This window comes from Protopterus annectens, chromosome 5.part1 (genome assembly GCF_019279795.1).
Source record: "Protopterus annectens isolate FY-2018-M chromosome 5.part1, PAN1.0, whole genome shotgun sequence".
In the NCBI taxonomy this organism is placed as follows: domain Eukaryota; kingdom Metazoa; phylum Chordata; order Ceratodontiformes; family Protopteridae; genus Protopterus; species Protopterus annectens.
Genome location: NC_056736.1, coordinates 357,778,062 through 357,796,082, shown reverse-complemented (window position 1 = coordinate 357,796,082; position 18,021 = coordinate 357,778,062). Strand labels below are relative to the sequence as shown.

Sequence of the window (18,021 nt, the reverse complement as noted above, 5' to 3'; positions counted from 1 at the left end):
TGTTAGCTGATGGTCCACCCTTCTGAAATGGGATAACCATTTTAGTCCATTCTTATGGGACAAAGTCTGTTTTGAGGCTAGAATTGAAAAGTGAGTCAAATGGTGCTGATAGGTCATGTTTCAAGCTATTTAGTAGGCACCCAGCGATATTGCTAGGGCCCACTGAGGCTGTGTTTTTGGCTTTAGTGTGTGTCGCCAGGAACGGTTCAATGTTAATAGTTGGGGGGTTATGATAACAAGTATTTCATGGTGGAGGCAGGGGAAGAAGTGGGGGTGAGGCTGTGTTTTTGGCTTTAGTGAGTGTCACCAGGAACTGTTCAATGTTAATAGTTTGGGGTTATGATAACAGATATTTCATGGTGGAGGCAGGGGAAGAAGTGGGGGTGAAGTTTGAGCTGAATTTATCAGCCAGTAAATTTGCTGCACAGTGAAGATGGCACCACTGACCACCAGTTTAAAACACTGCTGTGTGCTGCCTTTGAGGTTTAAAACATAGCTGTAGAAGGCTCTGCGACTGTCTTTAGCCTGTGAGGCTATCTTGACCATGTTACTAGTCTTGTAGGACTTAATTAAACCTCTTAATTTCCTTTTTAGTTTAATTAGTGAGTTCTTATCATTATGGGAGTTGCTCTTCCAGATTTTAGTCATTACATGTTCCCTTTTGTTATACATCCTATTAAGGTTAGGATTGTTTTTAGTGATTGTTTTGGGCTTACTTCTAGTAGGTACAGCAGCCTCTATGCAGCCAATTACATGGCTGTACAGGGCCTCTGAGAACAATTTTGCATAGGATGCTGTGAACGTATGGTTGGGAGGGGCATTGAACTTTGACACATTATCACTTAATAGGATATAGCTTGCTTTGGATTAGTTCCTAACTGGTACAGAGTTTGCTGGGGTTACTGAGTTGATTTTTATTTCAAAGGGGGCAGCTTTGTGGTCCAACTTCACCAATGATGATGTTACATGGGGATGGTGCACTCTCCCATGTTGCTGATTACCAGGGCCAATCTGTTTGAACCTGTGGTGGGTGTGTGCACTATCTGGTCAAGGGTATTTGTGTTAATAAAATCCTGGAACTGTGTCTGCTATGGGATTTTAGGAACATAGAGGGTGACCTATAGCTTGCTAGGATATAGTATGGAACTTTGTCTCTGGTGATTTGAACATGGATAAATTCCAGGGTGTCATCCTGTTTGAGTGTTTTCACTTTCCATTACTGACACTGCAGTGTATCATAAGGAAGGGCATTCTGTACTTCAGAGAGATATTAAACTGAGGTCCTGTCTGCCTGAGCTGGTGGTGGCTTGATCCCACACTACGTATCAAAAAGAGTAGGGGTAGTGCTCCTATAGTGTATGAATGCCACCTCAAGTGTCCTCTGAAAAGAGGTCACTGGCCTCAGAAGGGTAGTAAGGGTGGGGGTGGGGAGATGGGGGCAGCTGAACCAGGCACAAGGGGCTTGGGAGGGTGATTAGAAAGTGTAGTTCCTATATTCTTTTGTGTGTTTCATCACTTCAGTACTTTGTGTGTGGTACGTTGTAGCAAGAGGCTATCTACAGTTTAAAAGTAGAAGACCCTTTTTTTTTTGTACTTCACTTTACAAACTAAGGGGATGGGGCTCCAGAATGGACACCCTCACTGGAAGTTAGATGAACCAGCTATGTTTCTAACCAGCCTAGTGAGACTAAACGTGTCCATTAAATATAAATGTAATAATACACACACACACACACACACACACACACACACACACACACACACACACACACACACACACACACACACACACACACACATTTGCAGTGTATGTGGCTCAAAAGGTAGCCCATTTACCCTTGAAACTAGAAAATCAGAAGATTGTGGGTTTTAATCCCACAACAAGTGATAGAATTCAGTTTCCAGTTCTGATACTGCAGCACCACTGGTGGAGGCTTGCATACCTCAGCTTTTTTCCTTTGGATGAGATATTACACCGAGGTGTCATTTGCCTAATTTGGTGGTAATTCAGGAAGATGAAAAAAATCTTAAGACACATACTGATAAAAAAGTTGGGAAATTTCTCATGCACTGCAACCAAATCCTGTCTAGTTAGTATGAATACCACCTGAACTCTCCTCAGAAAATAGGCCACACGCCTAGCAGAACTGGTTCAGTTACAAAAACATAAATTAATAAAAAATACATTTTTTGGCTACCATTTAGATATAATGATCTTGTATAAAGATATAGAATAATATGATCAAATTATCCATCATAATCAGTTTGTTAACCTGTTTGAGAAATGGAGTCAAGAAATTCATCTACATACACATGAACATAAAATGGAAACTGAAATGTTTCTAAATTACTGTGATTTTCATGTTCTTTGATTTCTTAGAAGTCCTTTCAACAGTTACATACATCTCAAAATTTAAGGAGTTACTAATTAATGAGAAGCAGAAATGGAAATGGAAAACTGAAGAAAACATACTGAAGTGCTTACCATAGCAGTACTGTCTTCTGGAAGAGAACGTGGAGTGTATGAAAACCTGGCAAAATTCGGATGGAACATATTTACAGGTTGTATGTCATGCATCAGGACCTTTTTGACTTCTTCACTACAAACCTGTGTGGAGAACATTGTACAGAAAATGTATGTATATGTTCACATAAAATTCACTCGTACCCACATGAAAATAATGTTTCTGCTAGTATTTTAAGCACACAAACTTGAAATATCTGCATTTCCATATAATACTGTAGTACTCATGAATAACTTCTGTAAAACAAATCAGTCATAGGAGTTCTCTGACTCACAATAGCGACCAGCAACTGGATTAAGACTGTATGGTGTAATCCATATTCTTGAATCATGTGAATTAAAATGCTTTTGTAAAATACTGCAAAATAGAGTTTTCTGCATTCTTATTAAAAATAAAATCATCCAGTAGTGTGACACAACAACCTGTTAACAATGTCATCATTAAACAATGCGTTGGCGTCTATTTCTTTTAGGCCTCATTCTTTTTTAAGTTGACTCTCTGACTTTGAATTACCAAAGAATTGGAATTTGGGTTTACCGGTGGCCACTCACAAAGCACATCATTTGCTGTTAAAACATAGTAACTGAAGTGCAATGCATCTAGTGATGAGCACTGACACGTGACACAGTTAAGTAAATAAGGACGATGCTGCACCCCGGAGCGTATTGTCCTTCAGATGAGATATTAAACTGACGTCTCAACTGCTTGAGTTGCTGGTTGGCTTGGCAGCTGTAAAAGATCTTATGACACCTATTAAAAAGAGAAAGAGAGGTTCCCTGATGCCCTGGCCAAATTTCCCCTAATAGTACAAATACCATCTTAGGTCTTCCCTGAAAAAAGCCACTAGCCTAATGGGACCAACTCAGCCAACACATAATAAACAAATAAATAAAAATAAAACACTGCATACACTACCTACTATTTTCTTGTTTTTACATACTCCTCTTCTTAGATCAATCCACCTTTTAACGTAAAGGAGCCAGTCATTTTGTGGCACTGCTACTTGGTTACTATTTCAGTTTAGCCATTCAGACATAATCCTGTCTTCTATGTGCAGAAACAAAACTATACCAGGTGAACAATCTTCTTCCAAGAAATGTAACCTGGGAATGTAAATAAGAAATTGGAACAGGGTTTCAACCTTTAGGCCATCCCCACATATTGGCTTTAGAGGTAACATATCCTATATCTAACCTTCTGCTTTCATCAGGAGAAAGGCACAGATAACTGTTTCTTGGAACTGGCCTAATATCAACTATGGCTAGTCTGTTTCCCAAACCTGATGAAGCATTTTTTTAATTGTGGAAGTGCTTACTATCATTATGGTTACAATAAAACCTGTTTTAGTTCACCTTGGCTGTGTTGGCTTGGTTCCTTGGTTTTTAATTTGTTCTAAATTTATAGTTCTGTACTGGGAACTTAACCCTTGTCCAGGAATCCGCTTTTCTTCTTTTATCCCAAACCTACTAGGCTGCAAAAAAATGTTGTGTGTGTGTGTGTGTGTGTGTGTGTATATATATATATATATATATATATATATATATATATATATATTTTTTTTTTTTTTCATGCTGGATTACACAGGATCATAGGTTCATAGAAGATTACTAGGCTAGTTGTTCAAGAGCCCTTAGATGCCTAGCCATTATTACTTAGAGGATAGCTTAGGTTTGTACCTATGCCTTTCAGTATTTTACAGACTGCCCCTGTCCATAAGGGACATGTGCGCCACTCCAGGAGATAATTTACAGTTCCCCATCCATTGATCCAAACTGAGTATAAAGAGGGTCAGGGAAGGGCTCTGCTTTATATGAATAGGAAGCCTATTCCAGAGAAGTGGGTAATCTCTGAGATGCATATCTGTCTGTCCAGCATGTTTTGTTTGCATCACAGACCAGGGCTAGATCCTTGAATCAGGTGGTACTCATGCAGTTTGTTTTGCAATTTTTTAACAGTTCCATCAGGGCTGGATTTGAGAGTGCCTTGTAGGTGAGGCGTAGATCACCACTTAATAGTTAGTAGGAGACAGAGGAAAGGCATGGCGCTTTTAGTTGATCCATATAGAACATGTTGTCTACATCCTGTATTTTTTTTGCAAGGAACCTCTGAGGCCACTGCAGTTGTTGCAAGTGCCTGGTTAAATACATAACTTAAGATGCATTGTACTTGATTACTGGTCTGAGGAGGGCAGAGTACAGTGGGACTATAACTTCCTTAGATCTGTATTCCATGCCTTTACTTATAAGCTGTGCCTCATAGAAGGACTTCCTCACCACTGTTGGCACACATGGTGGTCAAAGATCAGGCTACTGTCTATCTGTGTACCTAGATCTCTCACCTCTGGATCCACTGTTAGGGGTGTACTATTAATTTTGCAATTTGCAGGGATATTTGACTTCCCAATAGATATAATTATGCATTTGTTTGCATTTAGTTTTAAGCCATGGTTTTGGAACCAATCTTTTGTCTGATGCAGACCTTTGTGAAGGATATATACATCAATGGGGAATTTAATGACTGCTCCTAACTTGCAGCTGTCAGTAAAGTTGGTCAGCCAAAGGCCTTCTACATTAGCATTGACTTCAGAGAATTACATTCTGAACAAGTGAGTTACCAGCACTGAGCCCTGTGGAACTAGTAACTGGCCTCTTGCTGGATCTGGATTCTCCCACCCTAACAACATGTGGCCTGTCCATGAGCCATTTGGCTATCCACCTGGTGACATAAGGATTTATGCCCAGTTTTATGAGTTTATCAATAATACCTGAGTGAGGAATTGTGTCAAACACCTTAGCTAGGATGAGGTAGGCAGTATTCACTGTTTTACCCTCATTCATGGCACTAGTGACTTTCTCAAAGAAGTCCACCATATTGAGTAGGCATGACCTGACAAAGCCGAACTGGGTTGGGTCCAGTGTTTGTAAATTTCCTATGTCATTATTTATCAGATCTGTGATTATTCTTTCCATGGCCTTGCATATCAAACTAATCAAACTTATGGGTCTGTTATTTTCTGCATCTGTTGATGGTCCCCCTTTATGCAGAAGGATGACCGTTGCTGTCCTCCACTCCCCAGGGACAAAGCCAGTCTGAAGGCTATAGTTAAAAAGAGATTCTAGTGGGTCTGATAGGTCATGTTTCAAGCTATTTAAGAAGCATTTTGGGATATTGTCAGGACCCATCAAAACCATGTTTTTATTTTATTTATTTATTTATTTGTGTTTGTTTACTGGGAAGGTCCCACTGGGTAATACCCATTTTCAGCAGAGGCATGGGGAGAAAAGCTCCATTTACTTACATGGCATTACACTGTTTCAGTTAAATGAAGAGTAGTTAAATTTCTATTTACATTTATACACTAACAGTAGTTACATTTATACATTCTAAGATTTTACAGAAGTTGAAGTCACTAAATAGAAAGCCCACATGCAACTTAATGGATTTTACAGGCAGAAGTTGTGCATAAAAAAATGTTTTGTTATTTCAGTGAAAGGTCGAGAGTTTTCTGTTTAAGGAGAGTATTTGGAGAGTATTGTATAGTGACACAAAGTTTTAATCTTGTGATGAACATGTTCAGGACCAGGACTGGTTATGATGTTGTTTAAGCAGTGGTTTAAAACTATTGAGTTTGTCAGTGAGTTTTATTTGTGTGGGTATACTATTCCAGAGTTTAACAATGTATTGGGATTAGAGCAAGTCTGCTGCAACATTATTTGACTTATTTGTAAGTAATAAGAATTTGTTACTAGAGTGTAGGTCCCTTACTGGACAGTTGGGCAGTGATAAGTTTTGTAGTGCAGGGCATTTTTCTGGATGATGAATGAGTTTGTGTGTTTGTTTGCTGTAGTTGTTTGTGAATATGTTAGGTAGTTGTGTAGTTCAAGCCAGTATAATTGCTTTAAGCTATGACAGTAGTGGGTTCTTTGAGGGTTACTGGTGGGAAATTTAGCTATTTTATTGTACCATGAGACAAGTTTCTTTCTTTGAGTATTGTTTTAAGTTTATTAGAATAGGAGTGTCATATAAGAGAGTTGACAATAAGAAGGTGGGGGCTAGAGTTTTTCTTGCAGTATCTGTAAGGAATCCATTGATCCTTTAAAGGGAGTTTAGTTTCTTGTGTGTAGATTTAATGGTGTGCAGTGTATGCTGGTCATATTTGAGATTGTTAAGTATTGTAATGCCTAGAAGTTTACTGTGAGTTACAGTTTCAATCACAATATTATTTACTGACTTTATGGTAAATGACTGCTTTTGATTTTGGCAACTTTTTGAGGTAAAAAGCATTAACCTAGTCTTCTTGGGGTTGAGTAGGAGGTTTGATTCTTTGAGCCAGGTTTCTACAGAGGAGAAAGATTTTTGGGTAATAACTTGGAGCTTATTTATTGCTGAGGCTGCATATATTAATTTTGAATCGTCTGCATACTGAACTAAACTAGCATGATGAGTGGAAGTGTGGAGGTAATTAATAAATATATTAAACAGGAGTGGACCCAGGATAGAGCCCTGAGGGACACCTGTAGTAACTGGCTGAAAGGATGAGTAGGTTTGATGCCATTTAACAGCTTGTTGCCTTCCAGATAGGTAACTAAGAAACCACAACAAGGAGTACTGTGAAAGTCCTACTGAGGAAAGCTGAATGAGCAGTTTCTGGTGTGAGAAATGACACTATCAAATGCCTTTGACAAGTCTAAGAACATGGTGGACGATAAATTCAGCTCAAATTTCACATTCCCATAACCTCCAGTTGTGGTGTACTTATACTGGTAAAATGTAGTAGTGCAGTAGTGGTGCTGTGCTGGGGCCTAAAGACATGCTGTGTTTCTGACAGCAGGTTATTTAAGGTTAGGTATTGCATCAGCTGCATATGGATGCATTTCTCTAATATTTTGAAGAGGGAGAAGAGAATCGCTATTGGTCTGTAGTTATTAAAGTCTGCAGATGTACTGCCTTTGTGCAGTGGTATGATGTAGGATTTTTTCTGCAGTGTGATGGGTCATATCTTTCTGCTATGGACCTATTAATTAGTATGGACACAAGGAAGGCTATGACTTCTGTGGTCATTTTTAAGTAGCCTGATGGTAGTTGGTCTACAGCTAAGAAAATAGTTTTTAGTTTAAGGAGCAACTTCATTATGAGTGAGACAGATACTGGACTAAAACCGAAGAGCTGCGGGTGGTTTTGATTGCACAGGGGTAATAGAGGGGGTCACATGTATTAGTGTCTAAGAGAGATAATATTTATTGTACATGTAGAAATTAAACTGTGTGTGGATAGAGTCTGTTATATTGTTGATTTTTGGACAGGGAGTGGTGGTCTTGTCAGGATGATGTAGTTTATTTAGTTATGACCAAAAAAAGGTTTTTGGTTTATATGATCATAGAATCATTGGATGTTACTGGGCTAATGGCCTTAGGGCCCTTACAAGGCTAGCCAAATTCTACCCTTATTTCCATGATCAGCACCTATTGCCCCTGTCCAAGAGGGACACAGGTGGAACCCACGGGGTGAATTATCCATTACCCATCCAATCATTCAGGTCTTTAGAGTGAATAACCCATGTACCATTTGACTAGTAGGTATACAACATTTCCAGTAAAGCAGGGTCAGAGATTGCTTTATATGCAAGACAGAGGTCACCTCTGAGTAGTCTGTATGAAACAGAATAAAGTGTCATTGATTTTCAGGTGATTGACATAGGACAGATGTTGAAGACCTTGAATTTTCCATATGAGAAACCTTTGTGGTCTCTCCAATTGCTGCGGGTGCTTGGAAAGGTACATACCAAAAGGGGTATTGTACTCAATTATTGGCCTGATGAGGGAAAAGTACAGGGAGGTTATAACTTCTTTTTTTCTGGAGGCAATGCCTTTACTTATAAGATGAACAATATAGAATGCCCTTGTTACTGCTGTGGAGACATGATAATCAAAGGTAAGGTTGCTGTCAATCTGTGTGCCCAGATATCTCACCACTGAGTGTGTACTTATGGTGTTGCTATTGATGTGGTAGTTAGCCATTGCTCTTACTGAAAGATATGATAATACATTTTTTGCGTTATTTTTATGTTTGTCTTGTAGGATGGTATTTTATGTTTGCTTATCCTGTTTGACATAAAGTTTTTGCAAGGTTTCTAAAATGTCTAAATTGCTGGAAGACATTTTGAGTTCCATTTTTATACCAATTTTTCCAGGTGTTATCCCTTTTTATCATGATTTTTTTCCTTTTGTCATCCATGGTGCAGGGTTGCACTTTACTCTTTTATTATGTACTGCTGCTTGATTATTTAAGGTCCATAAGAATATGTTATTAAAGTATTCTACAGCAGTATATAGTGGCATTGCTCTAAGTACAATTCAGTTATATTGTTTTAGTGTTTCATTGAAAACATCTTTGCTGAAATTGGTGTATTTTGTATTTGATTATAGATAATATGTTTGTGGGTAAGTGGTCAGTTATGCTATCTGAGAGGCAGCCTAATTTTAACAGTTTATTTGGTTTGCTTGTAAGAATCCAGCCTAATGTTGAGTATCTCCTTAAGGTTTTATTGATTCTAGCAGGTGTGGTTATTAATTGTTTGAAGTTGTACAAGTTTATGAAGTCAGTGGGGGTAGTGAAATTTATGAGTTGCCAGTCGATATTTAAGTCTCCAAGTATTATAGGTTTAATAAAGGATAGAATAGAGAGCACAGTAGCAACCTGCTCTTTTGTGATAACTGGTAGAGGAATGATGGAGGGTATTTCTTGGGGGGTAACTGGAGGTTATGGGAATGTGAAATTTGAGCTGAATTTATTGTCCAGCATATTTGCTATATCAACTGGCTGGATGTAGACGATGCCATCTACAGCTAACTCAGTACATTGTTGAGTATTACCCTAAATTTTGAAGTCATAACTGAAAAAATGCCTTATGGTTATCCTTCGCTTGGGAGGCTATTGTTCGCTCAAAATTTGCTTTTGAAGACTTGGCTAGTCTCCTGATTTACTTGTTTAGACTAATGAGTGAGTTTTGCTCTGTTTACTTTTAGACAGGATTTTCTTATTTTTGTTCTACAACCTATTTACACCAAGTGCCCACCAGGGAGGCTTGTTTTTGTGGCTTGTCCAAGGCTTATTTTGGTTTGGTACTGCCATTTCTATGCAGTTGTTTATATGGTAATATGGGGCTTTTGAGTACACCTCCATTTAGGCATCTGTGTTTTCTAGGTTTGGAGTAGGATGGAAATTAACTATGTCATCCCTTAATAGCAGGTAGTTTGCCTTAGAAAGGGTCTTAAAGGTTTTGGGGTTAAATTGGGATTCTAGTTTTATATTTATTTCAAGCGAGACTGTTTTGTGGTCTCTTCTAACCAGAGAGGACATTAAACTTTTGGGGGTGCATCACTCACCCATATTTGTGAGTACCAGGTCTAGGATAGTTTTTACCCCTGTTGAGAGTGCAGACTGGCTGGTCTATGGCATTTGCAATGACACAGTCTAGAAATCTTTGAGCCTACATATTAGTGGTTGTCTATGCTTCCCAGTTAATGGAGGTGTAGTTGAAATCACCCATGAGTATGGTATTAGGCTGAATGACAAGTGATCCTAGTAAATTCAGGTATGAGGTATAGTTTTCCTGTTTCATGGTTGGGGACCAGTAGCTAGCAAGGATACAGTAAGGGATTTTTATGTAGAAATCCCTTTCATATGCAGTGGATGGTAGGAAAGTGTGAAATGCATTATTAAAGCTATTGCTGATTTGAAAATGTTCACTAGAAAGATACATCTTACTGTGTTTTTTGATAATGTGAACTTGAATTCTGATGTTACTAACACTTATAAAAACCTAGTGGTTTTATCCCCGCACCTTAAATCCCACTCTTTCAATTTTTGAAAAAAATTGCGAACATCAGATGAGAAAACTATTCAAAAACAATAGGGGCGTTGACTTACAATAACCTGGATGAAAGTGAACAGATGCTACTTAGTGAAATTTGTACAAACCAAACCACCAGATGCATGAAGGTGGCGGAATAGTGGTAATGGACCAAATCGAATACACAAAAAGGCTGGAGACCATGCTGGTTTCTGACCAATATGAAGAAAGCTCAAGAAACGAGTTGAATGTTTCACATAAGAAATTTTACTTAGCTTTGTATGATTTACTATTAGAAGCGTTGATTACCACTGACAAGTTTAATTATATAAAAAATGAATTTCCACGGATCCTGACAATATTTGGGATCCCTAAAATTCATAAGAATTTGGTAGAAACACCCCTAAGACCAATAGTAGATGCAAAACGTTCAAAAACTCATTTCATAACAAAGTTTATTGACACAAAATTGAAAGGTATTTTAACCAAGGAACTCCACATTTACAAAGATTCGTAGGATTTTTTTGAGTAAGATCCACAGAGATACAAACGTTGAGAGATTCATTTTGGTCACTATAGAAATCAAAGACATCTTCTCAGTTATACCACATGACACAGGTATTGATTGGTTCCATCAGTATTTATGTCAGCATACTGACTTGGAACCCAAGGTTTTTCGGGCAGTAACTTCTCTTATGGAAATTGTCTTAAAAAATAATTCATATGGTTTGAGGGGACAATTTGGAAGCAGACAAATGGTGCAGCAATGGGGGCTGCATGTTCCCCCTTTTATGCAAACACTGCCATACATACTGGGAACATAATTATTTGTTTAACTCATCATTTGGTAAATACTGGAATTTGTACAGGTGCTACCTTGATGGCCTAGTGAGAATAAGCTAGATGAATTTGTCACCTTTATTAACACCACCACCCAGTTTTTGAGTTTCACTATGACTAAATGTTTTGAAATTTTAAACTATTTAGATGTGGAACTGAGAATTGGCCATTCCAACTGTTAGTTTATCTCTGGTTTATTCAGATAACCCACCTACTCAAACTTCCTTCTTCATTTTGACAACTGGCACCCTTTACATCAGAAAAAGGCATTAGTTAAGGGACAGCTGGTTTGCTTTGCTCGGATGGTTTCTGGGCTTCACTACTTCATAAAAGAATGAGAAGTCTTAATGCAAATGTTAACTAACTGTAGTTGCTCAGCTCAGTTTTCAGAAGGGATATCCCAAGAGATAAAACGAAAAAGAATGGATGGGCTTTATGTTCCCTTACGAGGTGTTGATAATGTTATAGTGAAAAATAAACATTTGGAGAGCACAATATTTAAAAATGGGTGCATTCTCACATGAAGCTAGAGATGTCCAATTGATACTAGAGAACTACTGCACAATTCTTTGAATAGGTGGTTTAAACACAGAAAAGCTAGTGACTAAACCACTAGTTACTTTCAGGAGGGATTGGAACTTGAAGAACCATCTAGAAAGGCAAACTGTATTTAGTAAAAACAACAAAAGTTCCCAGCATATGTCTGACTGTGGCTGTTCCTACTGTTCTCACATCAAGGAAGGAGAAAAGATAAAGGTAGTAGGTTATGGAACAATTTTCTGTCCTAAGAAATGTAATTGCAAAATGGAAAGGGTAGTTTATATAGCACTGTGTTCCCAATGTTCCTGTTTCTACATTGGTAAAACCGAAAGGGCTTTAAAAGATAGAATTTATAAACACCTAAGAGATATTAAAACACAAGACAGTAAAATAGCCTTTTTAAACACATCCAAAAGTGCATGTCTTGAAGTTTTTTTTTTGTAATTGATGACCTTGATTTAGACCCCAGGGGTGGACCTTGGAAAATTAAATTGGAATGCAAAGAGTCCGAGTGGCAGATTAGAAACAATGTCACTGGACCCCATGGTCTGAATGAGGGTATATCCCTTGCCTGTTTTTTTTTTTTAAACCTAAAGCTTTTAGCTAAAGATACATAAAAAATTAAGTTTGTACTGAATGTAATGTGTTTTTTGTTCAACAAGAGGCCAGGCTATGCTACCTGCTTTTCTTTATTGTTTCCTTGTTGTGTGACAGGTTTATGAAGATGCACTTTAATGCAATTGCTTGGGCACATACTATATTTTTTCAGCATGTTATTTATGTAATTTTGATGAATATTTTAGATAAGTTTGCAAGTTTATATGATTTTTAATGTTTACTAACAGATGCCCTTTGTTTATCTTTTCCTGGGCTTTTGAGTTTAAATTCAAGAAGTTTGTTGCATTCTTTACTCTGATGAAGTCCCTTTTGACTTTGGGATGAAAGCACTCAGATTTTAAAGGTTTTTACAATAAATGAAGTATTTTACATTTGGATATTACATTCTTTGGGAGCTGAGCTGTGGAACTGTTCCTACTTTTGGTTCTTATTTTGCAGTTGAAAGCATTATAGCCTTGCACTGCTGGGATGTTTTCCATGGCTTTAAACCACAGACATCAGCATTCTCCAGGGTGAGGAGTGCTTTCAGGGACCGTACTTCCTTGCTGAAGCTCCTAACACTGAACTATAATAATATTAGCTTATCATGAGTAGATTTGGCTATGTTGGTAGGATTATCTGTTTGGCAATGCCTAAAAAAAACTCTAGTGGTGGATAATATTTTGGTCAATATTTAAAAACCTAGTGGTGACAGGTGAAGACCATCCTTTGCAAAGCAGCATGGCATGTCAATCATTTTTCACCTGGCTGACAAACATTAGACCCCCTTAGAGCAATGCCCGTAGATAAGCCAATTATTAAAGTCAATCATTTTCTGTTTGTATTGTGGCATCATTCTTGGAGATGGTAGAATACTGCTAAATGCTAGGCTCACACCTGCCTGTGTTACATATTCTAAGATCTCAGTCATGAATCTGTCTCATATAATCCAGGGAGGTATATCTCAGGTCATTTACGTCCACATGGACTATGACTGATTCATACTGGTACTTGGGTTTTAGTGGCCTGAGTGGTTGTGTGATCCAGCAAATCCTGGCCCCTGACAGGTAACTAACTTTAACCTTCTCTTTATCCAGCCTGATTAGAGGGACATCAGTGTGTCTTGCAATGGAATCTACTATGACCAACATATTGGGTTGTGTGGTTTTACAAATTATGGGTTTGGTAGTTGAAACACTATTTACCCATCTCCAAATGATATCCATCATTTATTAAGTAAAATCCAGTTCTTAGGGTCTAGGAGTCACTGCCACCCCTTTGAAGCAGATGGAGATAACAGTTCCCAAGATACTCTGGGTCTCTTTCCAGCCCATACAAATTTGGTTGTTAGCCTCTTCAACAGTGCAATATTCTGCTTAGATGGAGTGTATATATATATATATACATAGACATGCCATAAAGCCAGCTGTACAGGCATTATAAGACACGCCATAAAGCCAGCTGTATAGGCATTATAAGACATGCCATAAAGCCAGCTGTACAGGCATTATAAGACATACCATGAAGCCAGCTGTACAGGCATTATAAGACATGCTATAAAGCCAGCTGTACAGGCATTATAAGACATGCCATAAAGCCAGCTGTACAGGCATTATAAGACATGCCATAAAGCCAGCTGTATAGGCATTATAAGACATGCCATAAAGCCAGCTGTATAGGCATTTTAAGACATGCCATAAATCCAGCTGTATAGGCATTATAAGACATGCCATAAAGCCAGCTGTATAGGCATTATAAGACATGCCATAAAGCCAGCTGTATAGGCATTATAAGATATGCCATAAAGCCAGCTGTACAGGCATTATAAGACATGCCATAAAGCCAGCTGTACAGGCATTATAAGACATGCCATAAAGCCAGCTGTACAGGCATTATAAGACATGCCATAAAGCCAGCTGTACAGGCATTATAAGACATGCCATAAAGCCAGCTGTATAGGCATTATAAGACATGCCATAAAGCCAGCTGTATAGGCATTATAAGATATGCCATAAAGCCAGCTGTACAGGCATTATAAGACATGCCATAAAGCCAGCTGTATAGGCATTATAAGACATGCCATAAAGCCAGCTCTAGAGGCATTATAAGACATGCCATAAAGCCAGCTCTAGAGGCATTATAAGACATGCCATAAAGCCAGCTGTATAGGCATTATAAGATATGCCATAAAGCCAGCTGTATAGGCATTATAAGATATGCTATAAAACCAGCTGTATAGGCATTATAAGATATGCCATAAAGCCACCTGTATAGGGATTATAAGACATGCTATAAAGCCAGCTGTACAGGCATTATAAGACATGCCATAAATCCAGCTTTACAAGCATTATAAGACATGCCATAAAGCCAGCTGTACAGGCATTATAAGACATGCCATAAAGCCAGCTGTACAGGCATTATAAGACATGCCATAAAGCCAGCTGTATAGGCATTATAAGACATGCCATAAAGCCAGCTGTACAGGCATTATAAGACATGCCATAAAGCCAGCTGTACAGGCATTATAAGACATGCCATAAAGCCAGCTGTCTAGGCATTATAAGACATGCTATAAAGCCAGCTGTATAGGCATTATAAGACATACTATAAAGCCAACTGTATAGGCATTATAAGACATGCCATAAAGCCAGCTGTATAGGCATTATAAGACATGCCATAAAGCCAGCTGTACAGGCATTATAAGACATGCTATAAAGCCAGCTGTATAGGCATTATAAGACATGCCATAAAGCCAGCTGTATAGGCATTATAAGACATGCCATAAAGCCAGCTGTATAGGCATTATAAGACATGCCATAAAGCCAGCTGTATAGGCATTATAAGATATGCCATAAAGCCAGCTGTACAGGCATTATAAGACATGCCATAAAGCCAGATGTCTAGGCATTATAAGACATGCCATAAAGCCAGCTGTACAGGCATTATAAGACATGCTATAAAGCCAGCTGTATAGGCATTATAAGACATGCTATAAAGCCAGCTGTATAGGCATCATAAGACATGCTATAAAGCCAGCTGTATAGGCATTATAAGACATGCAATAAAGCCAGCTGTATAGGCATTATAAGGCATGCTATAAAGCCAGCTGTATAGGCATTATATGATATGCCATAAAGCCAACTGTATAGGCATTAGAAGACATGCCATAAAGCCAGCTGTATAGGCATTATAAGACATGCCATAAAGCCAGCTGTATAGGTATTATAAGACATGCCATAAAGCCAGCTGTATAGGCATTATAAGACATGCCATAAAGCCAGCTGTACAGGCATTATAAGACATGCCATAAAACCAGCTGTATAGGAATTATAAGACATGCCATAAAGCCAGCTGTATAGGCATTATAAGACATGCCATAAAGCCAGCTGTACAGGCATTATAAGACATGCCATAAAGCCAGCTGTCTAGGCATTATAAGACATGCCATAAAGCCAGTTTTCAATTTTTTCTTTTGGAGGTTATACCAAAGGACGTGAGAGGCGGGCTATGGGAGACTAGGCTGGAGTATAGAGAACTATACTGGCAAATAATATTAGAAACCACTAAACCACCTGGTCTTAATGACGCTGTCTCCCTAGCCCCTGTTTTGAAACTCAGAGCGGCAAAACTGTAATTTGGTTATGTGGCTGCTAGATGGAGTCTCTTGAATGAATTTCAATGTATTTTAATACTTATTTAATATTTTAGTGGTATTGAGTTGTTATAACTGCGATTACGAACTTTCAAGTACACTTGCTGTATATATTATATATTCTTATACACATATTTTTCATTTCAAAACCCGTTTTTTATGAGAAGTAAATCATGATGTGATTTAATGTTTTTATACAATGTGATAGTTTTATTGATTTATTATGAAAATGATGTGATTGGTTGTTTTTAATAGAAGTCATTATTTAAAGACAGAATAATCATGGGGTTTGCATACATCTAATGTAGTTCTAAGTGGGGACAAAAATGCAGTGAACAAGTTAAGGCATTTATGTGTTTATGAGTGCAATGTTTTCATTGCTGTCTTGTGGATAAAAAATTTTCATAGCTTAAATCCTTTCTGGCTGCCCTCGCAAGCACTTTTTGTGTTTTTATACAGTTTTTTGGTTGCTTTGGCACTTGAGTATCTCTTCAATTTGTTGGTTTTCGTTGGACTTTGAGATGGAAGGGCATCCTGAGGCTACGAGCGAGGAAAGACCTAGGGGCAGAGAACTGAGCCAAATTTGAAAGGTTATTTGCCAATTGTCTCAGTTGCTGGAGTTACTTACACCAGTATGTCAATCTGTCATCACTCCAGCTTCCAGCCTTCCTGGGAACCAAGAAATGCAGGTGAACTGTTGACGAAGACTTAGTGGTGGTTTGCAAGGGAATCGTGAATGAGATGGTATTAAACAACCTATGAGAAATAGAAATGAAACAGATTGCAAAGGATTTCCTAATATTTTGCTCAACAACATGCCAGGGAGAGAAGGCGGCATTGAGGAGAACATATCAGTTCATCCTAAAATGAACTTATTGCAAGGTGACTGTAACAGTATTAATTTTAAGCAGGCAAAAATGGACTTTAGAGCTGTCATTAATAAAAAGTATACATTTGATGGTATGCTAGTTAACGAACAAGTACTGGAAAATGTCAGTTATGCCAATAATTTGGATAAATTTAACACTTGTTTGCAGAAATACAAAGCAATGGATCTGGATAATTTATATCTTAGAGAGTGTTTAAAATTGAACATAGTGCCGAAGGGCCTGTGTGTATGTAAATACCCAAATAAAGTAACAGAAGGGTCAGAATTTCATAAAGAACTGATCCAGGTTTTTGATAGATGTGGCTTTGACACTGTTAAAGCAATAGAGAAACAAAATGAAAGAGATATGGAAATTTTGTTTAGGGATCTTGAATAAATTAATAAAAATATTTTGAATTACCTGATGTTCACTGTAGAGAGAGAAAATGTTAAATATTATGATATTTTGGAGAAGATAGATACAAAATGTAAGAGAATTCTTAATAGAAAAATGAAAAAAAGTGGACAGGGATTTAAATGAATATAGGATGCAGATGGCCTACTCTAAGCCGAGAGTATATCATAACAGGGTTAGAGAATGGGAACCTGTTTACAACAATCATGACAACTCCTTGCAGGAAAATGGATATGATGATAGGGACAACACACATGATTTGGGAGACCCTTTAGAGTACTCCCCGCTCTGGAGATCGGAGAGATTGAAAAGCAGGGAACCAGTTCATTACAGTTACAACAGGGGCAGAGGGAATTTCAGGAACAACAACTGGAACCGATAGTTATTGAAGGTAGGTCATGAAGTGATAACTATACAGGATTATAAATATAGTTTTAAAGGTTTTAATATATGCAATTACATCAGTGTACAGGTGAATGAACACCATTTTAAGTTGTTTTTAAAAGGCTTTAAGTTTATTCCAAGGAAACAAGCCGATATTAGTAAAGCTGTTATTGACTTAAAGTTTTTTTTAAGGAAAAAGAACTTGGAATTGTTTTTTAATGGGCAAAGGAAACTTAAAAACAATGAAGGGACATTTACTAGAAAAAGCACTTTCAACCCACCTTTACACCTCCAGTTAAAAAACTTTGAAGTATTATCAGAAAAGGAGTTAAGAAGAGGTGTAGACCA

General features: G+C 37.9%; 1 protein-coding gene across 1 annotated transcript in view; it reads right to left on the bottom strand.

The window, feature by feature from the left end:
- Nucleotides 1-18,021, bottom strand: part of PDE2A (phosphodiesterase 2A) — a 1,720,394-nt gene that overhangs the window by 196,565 nt on the left and 1,505,808 nt on the right. The window contains exon 21 of the mRNA XM_044072778.1: nt 2,486-2,608. Within this exon, the coding sequence (XP_043928713.1) occupies nt 2,486-2,608 (123 nt within the window). The remainder of the gene's footprint in view (nt 1-2,485; nt 2,609-18,021) is intronic.